The 13,947-nt window shown below is 34.0% G+C and overlaps 1 protein-coding gene across 2 annotated transcripts in view; it reads right to left on the bottom strand.

Moving 5' to 3' along the window:
- LOC143232746 (protogenin A-like) overlaps nt 1–5,131 on the bottom strand; it is a 154,862-nt gene extending 149,731 nt beyond the window's left edge. The window contains exon 1 of one of the 2 annotated variants that reach the window (XM_076468543.1): nt 4,506–5,131. In XM_076468543.1, coding sequence (XP_076324658.1) covers nt 4,506–4,572 — 67 coding nt within the window. In that variant the 5' untranslated portion in view covers nt 4,573–5,131. The remainder of the gene's footprint in view (nt 1–4,505) is intronic. The other variant, XM_076468544.1, reaches the window with a different exon arrangement.
- Nucleotides 5,132–13,947: the final 8,816 nt, after the last annotated feature.

Genomic DNA, 13,947 nt, shown 5'->3' with positions numbered 1-13,947 from the left:
TAAAAAACAGTGCAAAATAATTGTTAAATTTCTTCCAATCAAGTAACAAGAGACTTTATTCACCATTTTACCATTAAATTTATTAAATCATTTCAATTAAAATACACCTACAGAATATAAAAAAGAAAAGCATGTTAACAGAGCTTTCACACCAGCTAATGATGCTTCTAGTTATGATATACTACAAAGCTTTCATTATAGCCAGCTGAGAACATTAATGTCATCACCTATCATGCAATTCAGGTCACTGAAAAAGATGATAAATAGAAAGATGATGTTTAATGTTACAGCCACTCTGAAATTTAGAATATCACTATAGAAAAATGAGTTTCATCTTTCAATAGCATAGCTTTGGATTGTATAATGTCTTTACATTTTACAGTAATATAATTCACAATACTTGAATAACTATGAACTAAATTAATTTCTAAGCCTGGTTGAAATGGGTGACCAGAAATGTTACTATTTTTTAAATGCAATATTTTGCAGCAATTTTGAAGTTGTCAATGGCACTTTCACATTTGTAAGCAAGAAAAAGTAATAAAATTAAAAAAATACTTCAGTTCCAGTAACTTCTAGCATCTAATATTGTAGAGTATAAAAACAGTGCTTTTTAGTTTCAAACCTCCTCTTAAAAGAAATCTAGTGCTGTATTTCTTTTAATCACAGAACACACAGAGATTCAAAAAGGGAACAAATAAATCCAGCAATTTAAAGTTTAATTTTTTTAAATCCAATATTTTGACAGAACTGTGTTTAATGAACTGCTTTAACATATATATACTACATAAAATTTTACTCCAAGCAAAGACAAATGTTTTCACAACTTATTCTAGTAACAAACGCATGTAAACAATCTTATTACCTCTATGACTTAGTTACCCAAAGTAATATTAAAACAAAATCATGCATACAAATGTCATTAAAATACTGATAAGACAAATTAGATATTTACAAGGATGTTACAATGGACTGTTTTCTGATCCTATTAACCTATAAATAACTGCTACAAAAATGCAGAGGACCAAGTGAAGGTATTCTAATACTCAAAACCTAGGCTACACTGCTTCATAAATAATGGCAGAAAATGTGTGGAAAAAATGTTTTAATGCTCTTAACCTAGGCAACACCACAACTTAGATAAAGACAACTTAAAGGTGTTTGCTGATAATCAGAAGAATCAAGGAAAGTTATTAAACAATAAACAAGTCTTTACAAAAAAGTGTGGTTTGAGAGAGAGTAATTGTGGTTAAGTTTATCAAATTGAGAAGTTATTGGTACAAAACTTAACCTTTTTATACCCATGTACCTGAGTCACATTTTAAGTAGTACATATGTGGACCCTTAAAAAATAAAACTTTTTTAAACCTCAGCATTTGGTCAGATATAGAACTGTTTAGTGTTAGTGGTGTTATTCATTAAATTATTTCATGCTTGTAATTCACTGAAATTGACACTATGGATATTTCTAGAAGGCTTAAGTGATAGATCAATAAGCAACCACGACAAGACAAGTAGAAATAGAGTAAAAGTAAAGTGGCATGAAAGAAAAGATTGGTAAAAATGTTAAAAATGTAAATTTAACCATTGTGGAAGTGAGTGACTCAATCTTTGATATGTTAGAGTGAGATTAACAGTTCAAAACAGAAAAGATGAATAATTTGTCTTGTTAAATGGTGTTCTAAACTAACTAAACCTACCTGTATGAACCTTGACAAAATGGAAACAGAAGAAAATGTGAGAAAGGAAAGAATAGAAGAGAGAGAGAGAGAGAGAGAGAGAGAGTAAGGGCACAAATTGGGATTCCAAAGTACACCTAATGGAAGAAAAAAGGACCCAAAAATTAGAACCAAGTCAGGGCCAGTCAACCAAAGCTACCCAAAATTAATGAATACTTTTGCACAGAACAACTCTGGGTCAAAGTCTTCAAAACTTGAGACTTAATACCATTAACATTCAAATTCTTACTTCTAACCTTTCTGTTACATCAATCAAACTATCTACAGATGGTTTTACAAACTTCTTAAATTAAATTACACCTAGTTTTCAGTATGTCAGGCAAAGAACATTCATTATTTTAAGCCTCTCTTCATTTATTAGTTTTCAAAGCACACTGTACAGCAACTTGATTTTCTTTCTACAATAAGTGTGAAAACTGCATGTAGCAATCTGAATATGAAGCATCTCTAGAAATTTAAATGACATTAAAATGCAAAAAACCTTACTATCCTTAATTTAAAATTTCAGTAAACAAACTTAAGGAACACAGTAAAAGACTCTGTTGGTTTCTTCTCTATTTCTACAATTTTCTCTTGTCATTCAAAATAATGTCATAAGTTTCCTGTATATTTGATGGAGCTGTAAGTCATACTGATGATGTTAGCATCAAAAGATAAATGATATAGGACTAAAACACCTAAAAAAGGTTTTAATTTTAGTAAATTCAGGTATTTACTTTCACTTGTTTTTCACTTGTGAAGTGGTACAAGTAACTATAACTACTTTTTTATATTTGTGTAGTACACATTAATGTCATTTGTAAATGTAGCCTTCAACTGTACACAGTGAAGGCAGTAGTCTACAAATGCTAGGTTAGAAATATTCTAACTTATTATCATTGACATATACTGGACTTTGATTTATTTTATTCAGATAATTTAAAAGAACCCACAAACAAAATATCTTAAAACAATATTGTATGTCATTAAATCTCTACAGCCCAATAGCATCATACTTTTCATTAAGGTTATCCCACTGCTTTCTAAATAAATGAAACATTTTTCACAGTGACAACCTTTTTAAGCATGTTGGTATCATCAGCACACTTAGAAAAATGTTTGTCCAAGAAGCTGTTCAAAATAATAAATTAAGCATATAGTTTCCAAAATGAGCACAGAGATCCTACTCCAACGTCTACCAATTGAAGAACTTTGATTTTTGAGTCCAAGTCAATTTTCTAATCACTTAACTTTATGTAATTTTCGTTAGGTTGTAACTAATTAATATTTTAAGCAGAGGCTAATAAACACATTTTGAAAGTTAAGATCAATGGAAAGTGCCTTCAGTCACAAAGAAAAAAAAACTATCCATCTATATAAAATTAGCTCATATTTTAACTACATTTATAGTAGCTGAACTAAAGATTTAAATACTCTCAAGTATCCCAAGTATTAAAAATACTAGCCCTGAATACAAGCCAATGTCATTTACCATCTATACTAGGGCATTCTCAAAATAAATAGCATTCACCTTCTGATTTCTACATAAAGTTGACTGCTATAAAAAAATGCAAGAAATATTACCAGAGTTATCTTTTAAAATGAAAAAAAAAATTAAAAATTTTTTCATTTAGTATGGAAAAGAAGCCTCAAGCATACTTTAACATTTTTTTAATTACAGATACTAGACTAAAACTGTGTGTGTGTGTGTGTGTGTGTGTGTGTGTTATATACTCTTCAATATTACACCATGCATTATAATTAATTCAGGAAATTTACTGTATACTTTTTTAAAACCCCTTTTCATTAAGCAATTGTGACCAGCATATCCACATCCATGTTTGACTGTAACAGTCAATATCTCAGCAATTCTTTTAGGGGATGTCTAAGAGTTTCAGTTTAAAATTTTTGTCGGCAATCTGCATGTTTCTATACCTACATTCAGAGCTATAGATCTCTAAAAATTGTGATTTTTTTTTTAATATAAAGGAGGAAAACTATCCACAAGTTGGAATAACTCTTCACACCTTTTGCTTCTACCTGAAGTTGGTAATAAACTTTTACAGCAGTCTGCAGCACACTAGTGTATCCAGCTGAATGACAGTAAACCTTAACCAATAAATTACAAAAAATATTTACTCAGAAAGTATCTATAAGCTAAGAGCACGTAAGTCAAAATACCCATTTTACTTGACGGTACTTATTATTTGCATAACCAACTGCTTATAATTTTCCAAAAAAAAATCCTGATATCCCAACATATATTAAGATTTGAAAATATGACTAACAGTGTTGGCTATTTTTTTTTACTTGAAAGTTGAAAATATGGTCATCCTGAAAGGCAGTCGTTATGTTCCTGGGATTCTTTATTATTTCACACTTTTACATTTAGTTCAAAAACTGCTATCACACATATATATACGATATAAACAAGTAACGCAGTGCAACGTGTCACACGATGCGAGGCAGTATTTTACGTCACTTAACCTCAAATTCTCAACTATATTTTATTATAATATAACAATTAAAACAAAAGATAGCCCAAGTACAATTGATAGAAGGTTACACAAACGAGTTTTTAAATGTACCGGTAACAACGCTGTCGAGAAACCGCTCTATCCTGTGGTCTCCCTAAATACCAACGGCCCATCATCAATACCTCCAAATAACAAAAGTAGTTTAGAAGTATATTTATATACATGTGTATAAAAACACTGTACAGTGAGTTTGAGAGAGGCATGCACACGCACAACGTGGCCACGCAGTAAAAATAACACGCAGACTTACCCTTCAAGAAAGTAGTGAAGATTATCACTGAGAGCAGACAAGTTAGCTGAATGTTTCTGGACTCCATAAATCTCCAGACGAAAGAAACTCCATAGAAAAACAATTTAATTTCCAAGCCAAATGCAGCCAGGATACAAATACACCATACAGCCGCTAATTGAATGAAACATCAGGTTTGCACATAGGCGGTAGCGCATTCTGTTGTTCACTATCTTCCCCTGTTCTTTTCAAGATAATTTACATTACAATTTCTAGTATATGGTATACGTAAAAACTATGAAATTTCTAACATTATTTTTTATTAATATTATACAATTGATATAACTTACCAAGCATATTATTTTATTATAAGGAAGAATACTTTTAGGGGTAAATGATAAACAAAAGTAACAGCCTATAGTGTTAGCTACTCCCGCGAAAAGCTTCACAAAACGAGCAGGGAAGTACCGTTCTATTCGTGTGGCCAAGTATGTTAAGGCGTTTGACTTGTATTCCGAGGGTTGTGGGTTCGAATCCCGGTTGCACCAAACATGTTCGCCCTTTCAACCCTGAGGGCGTTATAAAGATCCGGTCAATCCCATTATTCGTTGGTAAAAGAGCAGCTCAAGAGTTGACGGTGGGTGGTGATGACTACCGCCTTCCCTCTAGTCTTACACTGCTAAATTAGGTACGGCTAGTGCAGAGAGCCCTCGAGTTGCTTTATGCGAAATTCAAAAAACAAACTACAACTTACGTAGTGCATGTGGCAAACGTTACAGAAGTGATTTACTTCGTCATTTTTACGAGGGCTAAAATTCGCATTATTTTCACCAAATAATTCAATAGAAACCATCCAGTAATAGAATATGTTAAAAAACTGGGGTTATAAGATTAATTATTTTGGTTAAAATTAAATAAAATAGTAATTTGAACGAAATAATTGTCACAATCATTGCAACAAGGGCATGTAACGAGGTCGAAACTATCCAGAATGTGCTCAAAGAACGAGAAGGAAGTTGAGAGAAGAACAAGAACAAAAGAAGACAAAATTAAATAAAGATTAATAAGAAAGAGACAGAAAATTAACAGGAAAATCAAGAAGAAAGAGACACAATATTTTAAGAAGAATAAGAAACAAAAATGAATCTGGTCGGAGTCGAGATCCATGAAATTAATGAAAATGTACACTGATAACAAGAGGTCGGCTCGTTTGTTTGTTTGTTTGTGGTTAATTACACAGCTATCTAATGGGCTATATGTGTTGTGCCCACCACGAGTATCGAAACTCGGTTTTGAGTGGTGTAAGTCCGCAGACATACCGCTGAGTTATTGAGGGACTGAAAAGTCAGAAATTGCCTCCAGAGGTGTAGAAAGAAGAGTGACTGATGCAAACACCATGTAGACGTAATCATTCAGCAAGAGAAAAGTTGGAAGTTACTTTTACCACAGGAAGTTTCTCTTCATCTCATGACGTGTGGATAATTGACATTGAAGAAGATCGCATGTTGGGAACTAATTTCTTGCAGAGAGATAGATGCGACGTTAAACTAGCTTCAAGTAGCTTAACAGTTCGTGATCAGGAAATCTATGTGTACTACATAACAGTGACTACACCAGAGTTTGGATATTCCAGTGACAACAGGTTGTATAGTCATTGCACCACCAACAAGTGAAATACTCTTATCACGAGTTATTAGAAATTAAACTTTATCTTGTGACTAGTTGCAATGGAACCAAACACTATGACATGTCCAGAGAAATCCATGGTCAGTTTTCGTGGGTCTTAAGAATAAGCTTCTCAGTGGCACAGCGCTATAGCTACGGACTTACAACGCTAGAAACTGGGTTTCTGGCTATCTGGGCAAAGTACAGATAGCCCATGTGTAGATTTGTGTTTAATTTGAAACAAACAAAGAAATCTTAAGAATAAAGATTTCACACATAATTTTACGCGGGAAATAATTAAATAATCTCGACTTAAAATGAAAAATCGCTATGATTTAATGCTAATAAGACTAAATTTCATCATGATGACGAGGTATGGCTGCAGAATTCCTGTCGTAAAAAAAGGACGAACTTAAATACAGTTTTGACTAGAATGTTTACATACTTCTCCGTTTTGACCTTAGTTTCTACATAAATGGAGTAATTACTTAGTAAATGTTTGAGTAGTAACAGAGAAAGTAGCGTACGATCTTACAAACATGTACAGGTTGTTATTTTAGTCTGTAGTGTTAATTTGTTTTAAATTTTGCGCAAAGTTACACAAGGGCTAATTTAGCAGTATAGGATTAGAAGGAAGGCAACTAGTCACCGCCACACACTACCAACTCTTGGGATCCTCTTTCACCAACAAATAGTAGAATTGACCGTAACATTATAACGCCCCCACGACTGAAAGGACGAACATATTTAGTGTGATGGGGATTTGAACCCGCGACCCTCAGGTTACGATTCGAGCATCCTAACCACTTGGCCATGTCGGGCCATTCTGGTCTTTATAAGTTAGTTTGAGCATTTGTTTGTCTGAACACACATGCACACTTCTATTGTATAAAAGGGTGTGCTTTTGGTGTAATCTTTCTCGAAACAGATCAAAGCTTTGTTCAGACAGATAGTTTCTCTGTACTTGGTTTAGAGTCATGCTTCGTCGTGTGTAAGAAGTTGTAGGGTATCAAATTGTTCGACTGTCCTGTATGTTCCCTGTGGAAAGACAGATTTCTCTCATCTGTTCACCAAGCAAATGACACTAACTGTCAGCTTTAACAAGCTTGAAACAGGATTTATCTGAAAAGATAGCATGTTGCTAGTACTCCAGCTGTAAGCTGGCATGCCGTCTTACCCAAATAACACGGTGATGGTAGTAAATTATGGTTAACATCACTTTTCAGATAGCCCTTATTCCCAAATAACCTTGTTTGGTCAGTTTCCTATTCATTTTTCTTCTGGATACCCTAGAATGAATGTGATCATGCCACTCTTGTCGTAAGGTACTGTTAGACTTCTTTCGCCCTTGACATGTTAACCTGATCAAAACACAGTCGTCTTGGGTAGTAGTTTTTCAGCTTCTCTCAGTGTATTTTTGTGGAGCAATGTTTCCTGTAGTGCGATTATGTTTTAGGATTCCGAATACAGTACATTAGGATAACTCTACAGTTTTGGCTGTATGTCAATAGAAGAAGTTTTATGATTTGACGTCGAAAAAACAGATGAATATGATTGTGGAACCTGCTAGCAACACCAAAACAACTTGGATTGGTCCATATCCGATACTCTGAAAAGTTGGTACCTAAAACGTAAATTACAGTGAATGAAAGATGTGCAAATGTCTTTGGGATATGTCAGTAAGCTGTGTTCTCATGTTACAAATGAGTCTTTAGTGCACTGTCTTGACCAGGAGTCTGAAGAGGAAACCAATGAATCATAATTACACAACAATCAGATGAGAAGTCACTAGAAATGGAAAGGACTACTAATCAAACTAGTGGATAAAATAAAATGCTAATGCCAACTTTCCTGTTAATATTGGACGGGGATGATTATCAAAGCTGAGGCAATCATTAGGTCAAGTGCCTAATGCTTTCTTATTTCTTGCTTTCCCATTATCAAGGGATATACATTAATCTTTGCACTATATTGTATGATTTCCACTTTATTAACAGCTGAGACTGTAATTGGTTTGAACAATCAGTGATTGAAAGGAAGTGTCATTCCTTACTTTCCAAGCTAACATGATATATTGAGATGTAATGCATGTACTACACTGTAGAATTATGAACAATAAGGATGATTACAGCAGTGAAAAATCAGTGATTGAAATAGCATTGTAATTTCTTGTTTTCTGAGTCATTCAGCGAATATTATTGATATGAGAAATCGTCTAATGTTTCAAAAATCGCTCCAATAATCTAGCTGAGTAATGAAATCTCTACAGAATATGCCATCTGGTACTTGCTAAATTGTATATCAATTCGGTAAACATCTATAAACAATGTGGAAATACAGTTTTCTCTGAAAGTATTTGCTGAAGTACAGTAATGGTAGCATAAATTTTAAACTTGGTAAATAGACTTTTTGGTAAAAAGTCTTAATTCATCATAATTTTGCTAGTGACTATTTATTTCATGAAGTCTAAAATATAAATGACTTAAATTTGATTAATCCTAGATGGCACTACTATTATTACTGAGCATAGTTTCGACAAAGAAGCGTTACTAAAGTGGCTCAAGTAGTAGCGAGAGGCGAGCTGTATAAACTAGTAGACTGCTTGATGAAGCATGACGTATATGTATAAGGCAAAGTGTATAATTAAAAAAGTAACATGTGTGCGTGCATGGGTGCTATTTTGAACATCATTAAAGAATACAAAAACGAAATTAGAAGTAGAGAAGTACTTATGACGTCATCATATGTGCGTGAGAAGCATTTTAAACTTTAATAAATTATGCACAATTCAAATTAAAAGTAGGGAAGTATGGACGACGTCACTATATATGTAAGGGAGAGGGTGGGTGTAAATAGTGCTATGCATTGTAAAGGTAAGGGTGTTTGAAGTTTGGATTTGTAATCCCTTAGTGTTTGTTTAAAGGTACTGAGTGTGAATTTGTTGATAGACACATGGTGTATTGTCACTGTCACCCTGGTTAGAAGGGGTCTGAGAGCAATATCACTGAGTTTTAGGACTTATCCCTGATACTCAGATTTTGAAAGCGTTGCTACATCTGGTGTCTTCTACTAGAAAAGTCTATCAATTGTAATTTTTTATCAGACCAAAGTGTTTTTTGTACTAGAGGTATTTGAGGGGAGTCTTATGTCATGGAATAGGTTTAACTCATCTAGGTTTTAATCTTACAGTAAATAAAATGACTATGTGCCTAACCTCATATGTGAGTAATCTAGGTATGCCATTTAATTTCTGTAACTATTCTAAACAATCTGCAATGCCTTCACATTTTATAAACTTTGTGAATTCAAATACCACAACCCAAAGAAAAAAAAAGGTTTAATGATTAATCTGTGAGGCAAGCATTTTTTCTTTAGTATCTGTATAAATAATACTCGTGTTTGGACATAAACTGTAGAAATATTACATGGATACCTTCATAAGTGTTTCTTTTCAATAGATTAAAACAAATGAAGCAATCACACAAAGAGTGCGGGAATAAAACTAGAAGAAAACAAGGAGTCGACTGAGAGGGCATGGAGATAAATGATTTTATATTGATATTAAGAACTCATAAATATGAGGTTAACTGAATTCCAAAGTATTATTGTAAAATTCATTTTATTGTTTTCGTTAATACTGTTAAAAGAATATTTCAGTTTTACTTAGTTATGAATATTGAAACTTAATCAAGTTGGAATGCTCATGAGCGAGACAAGTTATCAGTAGTAAATTGCTTAGATATCATAACAAATATATACACATGTTATACTTGGTATGTTATTATTTCATTGTGATAAGAATATTTTCAGCCGGTTTTACTGAGCATTTTCTTAATGTTGTTTCATTAAAATATATAGTTTTGAGGCATGAAAATCAAACTGTAAGTGTAATAAGGGAAGCAGAAAGTGTACCACCCATGTGTAGTTTGTGTCAAGGGCTAATGGTCAAAGTTGAGGATAAAACGTCCTAGTCCAAACCGACCTGATTGTATAGGAACTTGTTACTTCCTGCTGGAGCTAATCATGAAATCAAGTGCCGTCTGTGTGACAATCAGATGGTAGACTAAGAATAAGTCTGGGTTGGAGTGTATGTTCCCATTGTCTGTTAGAGACAACAGAGAGTATTCCATCCACAAAATAGCTAGTTAATTAGAAACGTAGATAAAGAAGAGGAAATGTTTATGTTATATAGACACACATTCTACAGAAAAAGCTGAGCATGTGTACACGTTAAGCCTTTAAATGTGTCACTTAACAAGTAATCGATGTCAAAGTTATATATAATAAAGTTACGACCTCACAAAACTACATATTTGACTGAATCTTTTCAGAATTACAGTACAGTCAACCTTACATTTGAATCTGGACTTTCAGTATTTGTGGTGTTACTTATCATAGGCCCGGCATGGCCAAGCGTGTTAAGGCGTGCGATTCGTAATCTGAGGGTCGCGGGTTCGCATCTCCGTCGCCCCAAACATGCTCGCCCTCCCAACCGTGAGGGCTTTATAATGTTACGATCAATCCCACTATTCGTTGGTAAAAGATTAGCCCAATAGTTGGGCTTTTCGTTTCTTTTTTTTAAAGTTTATTTGGCAAGACTGCTTAAGACAGTTTAGAAATATTTTAATAAGTCGCGAACTGATGCAATATGTTTATGTCTTTATTCTGCAGCAATGTACAAGTTAAAGTTCTACCATAACTTAATACATATTTATCTTGATTACCAAGGAATAAGCATATCAGAGCCCTGACTCTTATCAGATAAAAGAGTGATAAACGCTGTGTTGAATTCCGATTTTTTTATACTAATTCTGATGAGATGCAAACTTTGCCACTAATTTAATTCTTGATATAGAATAAAAGTAGACACTCGTGGTGAAATTAAATACTTTCTATAATACTTTCTGTCTACATATTTTTGACGGAACTGTATTTTGAAATATAGGGTGGTTAAAAAGAAAAGTTTGCAATTTAACGCGTCATGTCTCATACACAATATGGAGTAGGAAAATAGAATTTCACGGGGGTGTTAAGAACAACTTATGGATGTAAATGATATAATTGTCCCATGTTGTTACAAAAGGTTTCGCTTTGTCGTAATGTCCGATCAATCACAGCAATTATTCAAAACGTACTTCTCTAGCATGCAATATGCATTACATCCATGTGACAATAAACACTGTAGCAACAACGAACGTCTCAGCTGATGCACTGACCACTTCCTGAACTATTACGTCGTTTGGTCTAATGACATTTCCCTAGTTCATCTCTGTTGGAGGGATGAGCTATACTGTGATTGAAATACTCATTTACACCCATGAGAAATATGTAAAAGGAACCAAAGATGTGTCCTTGGTGATAACATGGGTTTGTGGTATTTGATATTCTAAACAATCCTGTCCATTTTACATTCCTCTGATATACTGTTTGTGAGATATGACATGCTAGTCTTACACTGCTAAATTAAGGACGGCTAGCGCAGATAGCTCTCGTGTAGCTTTGAGCGAAATTCGAAAAACAAACCAACCAAATATTTATGTAGAAACATAGGTTAAATAGCTTATCACGTGCATTTTATGTTGCAAGACAGACTACAAAATGTTTGATTTGCATGAAAATTAATAGTAAAGGGCGAGCGACTGTTAGATGTTAAGATTGCGTTATGTTCACAAAGTGTCAGTTAAAGGCTTTTACTTACGCTTCTGAATAGTATAAATATTTACTGTATTGTTGATATTGGGCTGAGGATTCTTGTACTCTAAGTGTCTGTGACTTGTTGGCGGTAAATTCTAAAAAAATAATTAATTAACACCGCCCACTTCACTTGTTTTCAAAAAATATATACATTAGGAACCATTTAGACGTACAACAAATTCGATACACCAAGATCAGCCCTGGATTAACCATTAAGCAAAATAAGCACGTTCTTAGGGCACCAAGAGAAGGGGGCACCACAGAGTTTTTTTCCCTAGCTACCATATTCTTAACTCTTTCACTGCCACACTCAACTTTAGTCGATTTTTTTGTAATTATCATCATCTGCCGTGTTTGACTATACTTTGCATTATTAAAAAAAACGTTTTCCTGGGTCGGTGAGTGACTAAAGTTTCAAGAAACTACTAAATTTTGTATCTAAAGTAAGAAGTCATTGATTTACGAATGATTACAGTAAAGAGCAGTAAAAAATGTTGATAAAACTTCAGGTAAAATATGATTGTATGTTATGATGTCTGACCGTGAAATGAAATATTTTTCTCAATCATTCCTTCTGTTGTGGCTGTTTATAAGAAATTATAGACAGTGGAACTGTTTTGTTTTATCTTTTACTGCTCTATTCAGTCACATCTACAGAAAAATTAAAGCATAATACAAGAGAAACATAAGTCAAACGAAATAGTGACAGATGTGTACAGAAACGTAACAAACTAGTTTTACGTTTTTTTCAGCTTCTGTTTGCGTACGTTATTTTTGGGTTATTGTTTCGTTTGTTTTAGTTTTATTTGCGTTAGTATTGCGTTATTCATCTGTGTTTTGTAATATTTGCGTAAGTGTATTTCTCACTGAAGCTTTTCTGAGCAGTAATTTGTTTGGCTTCAAACAACTTGCTGTAAAAAATAAAACCTTTGTGTGTGGGTACATATTTTGAAATTTATCATACCAAGATAAAATTTAGAAAGGAATGTCACTGTAGCAATGTCACTGTTCATAGATTACATGTAACCTATAAGAGTATTTGGGCATGTATGTATTTCCTTGTGATTATGCAATAATATAAACAGATCTGAAGTTGAGATTTGCTTAGGGGATAAATACAAGGGTGCCCGGTATTAAATGTGATTTAAGACAGAGCACCCTTGTTTTTATCCTCATTCATAAATAGCAAAGAAACGTTTATCAAATATGACATTTTGTAGACCCAAAAATCGAGATCACAATTATATTCTCCTTAATTCTTTCTTGGTCCTATCCAGAGGTCATTATGCCCCGACCCGGCCCGACCGTCTGGTGATATTTTTTATGAGACGAACGAACAATCCGAGACAGAAGCATAGAGATAACGACGACAGACTCTTAGGTGTAAATCAACTATTTTGCGACTATAAATTCAAATCAGTATATGTTTTCTTACAATTCTGCAAAGCTGGAAAAATAATCGATTGATCGAAGCAGTCTAAAGGCGATAATTCGACTTTTTAGGTAAAATTGCGTAAGACTTCGACATGAAGAACGTTGTTGTGTATACAGTATACTACTAGTACAGTACTGTGGTACCGTGGCCATACAAAGATAGTCTAAAGAACCGACAAATCAACAATAGCAATTTAAGAATGTCTGACAAATTGAACAAGTTCACGTGAGCAAGGTTAGTGCTGCTGAGTACTAGGCTTAACGTTAGTGGCCTCAGTTGCAATGTATTAGCATTAGGCCTAACGTTAGTGTTGTTATCTGAGAACTGCGTGACAATAACGTTAGGCCTAAATACTGTAACTAGTTTCGTGTAAGTACACTGGAAACCCTACTGTAGCCTGAAATAATGAAGAGGACTATTACTAATTTAAGACCGTCGTTTGAATTTGCCTTCACGTCGAGGCATGCAGATAAAGTTTCAGACACATGCCTATTTTGTTGATGTATTGTTTGTTGGCTCATCTAAAGTCCCCAGGTCAAAACTGAGCTCAGAGTTGAGGTTACAACTCATTCTTTAGATAGAGTATTTGATTAGGATTATTCCGCCCGCACCGCGCTAAACATGCTCGCCCTCCCAGCCGTGGGGGTGTATAATGTGCGGTCAATCCCA

Source organism: Tachypleus tridentatus, chromosome 11, assembly GCF_004210375.1.
Source record: "Tachypleus tridentatus isolate NWPU-2018 chromosome 11, ASM421037v1, whole genome shotgun sequence".
Classification (NCBI taxonomy): Eukaryota; Metazoa; Arthropoda; class Merostomata; order Xiphosura; family Limulidae; genus Tachypleus; species Tachypleus tridentatus.
Note: the sequence above shows the minus strand (reverse complement) of the source record. Positions and strands in the feature narration are given on the sequence as shown.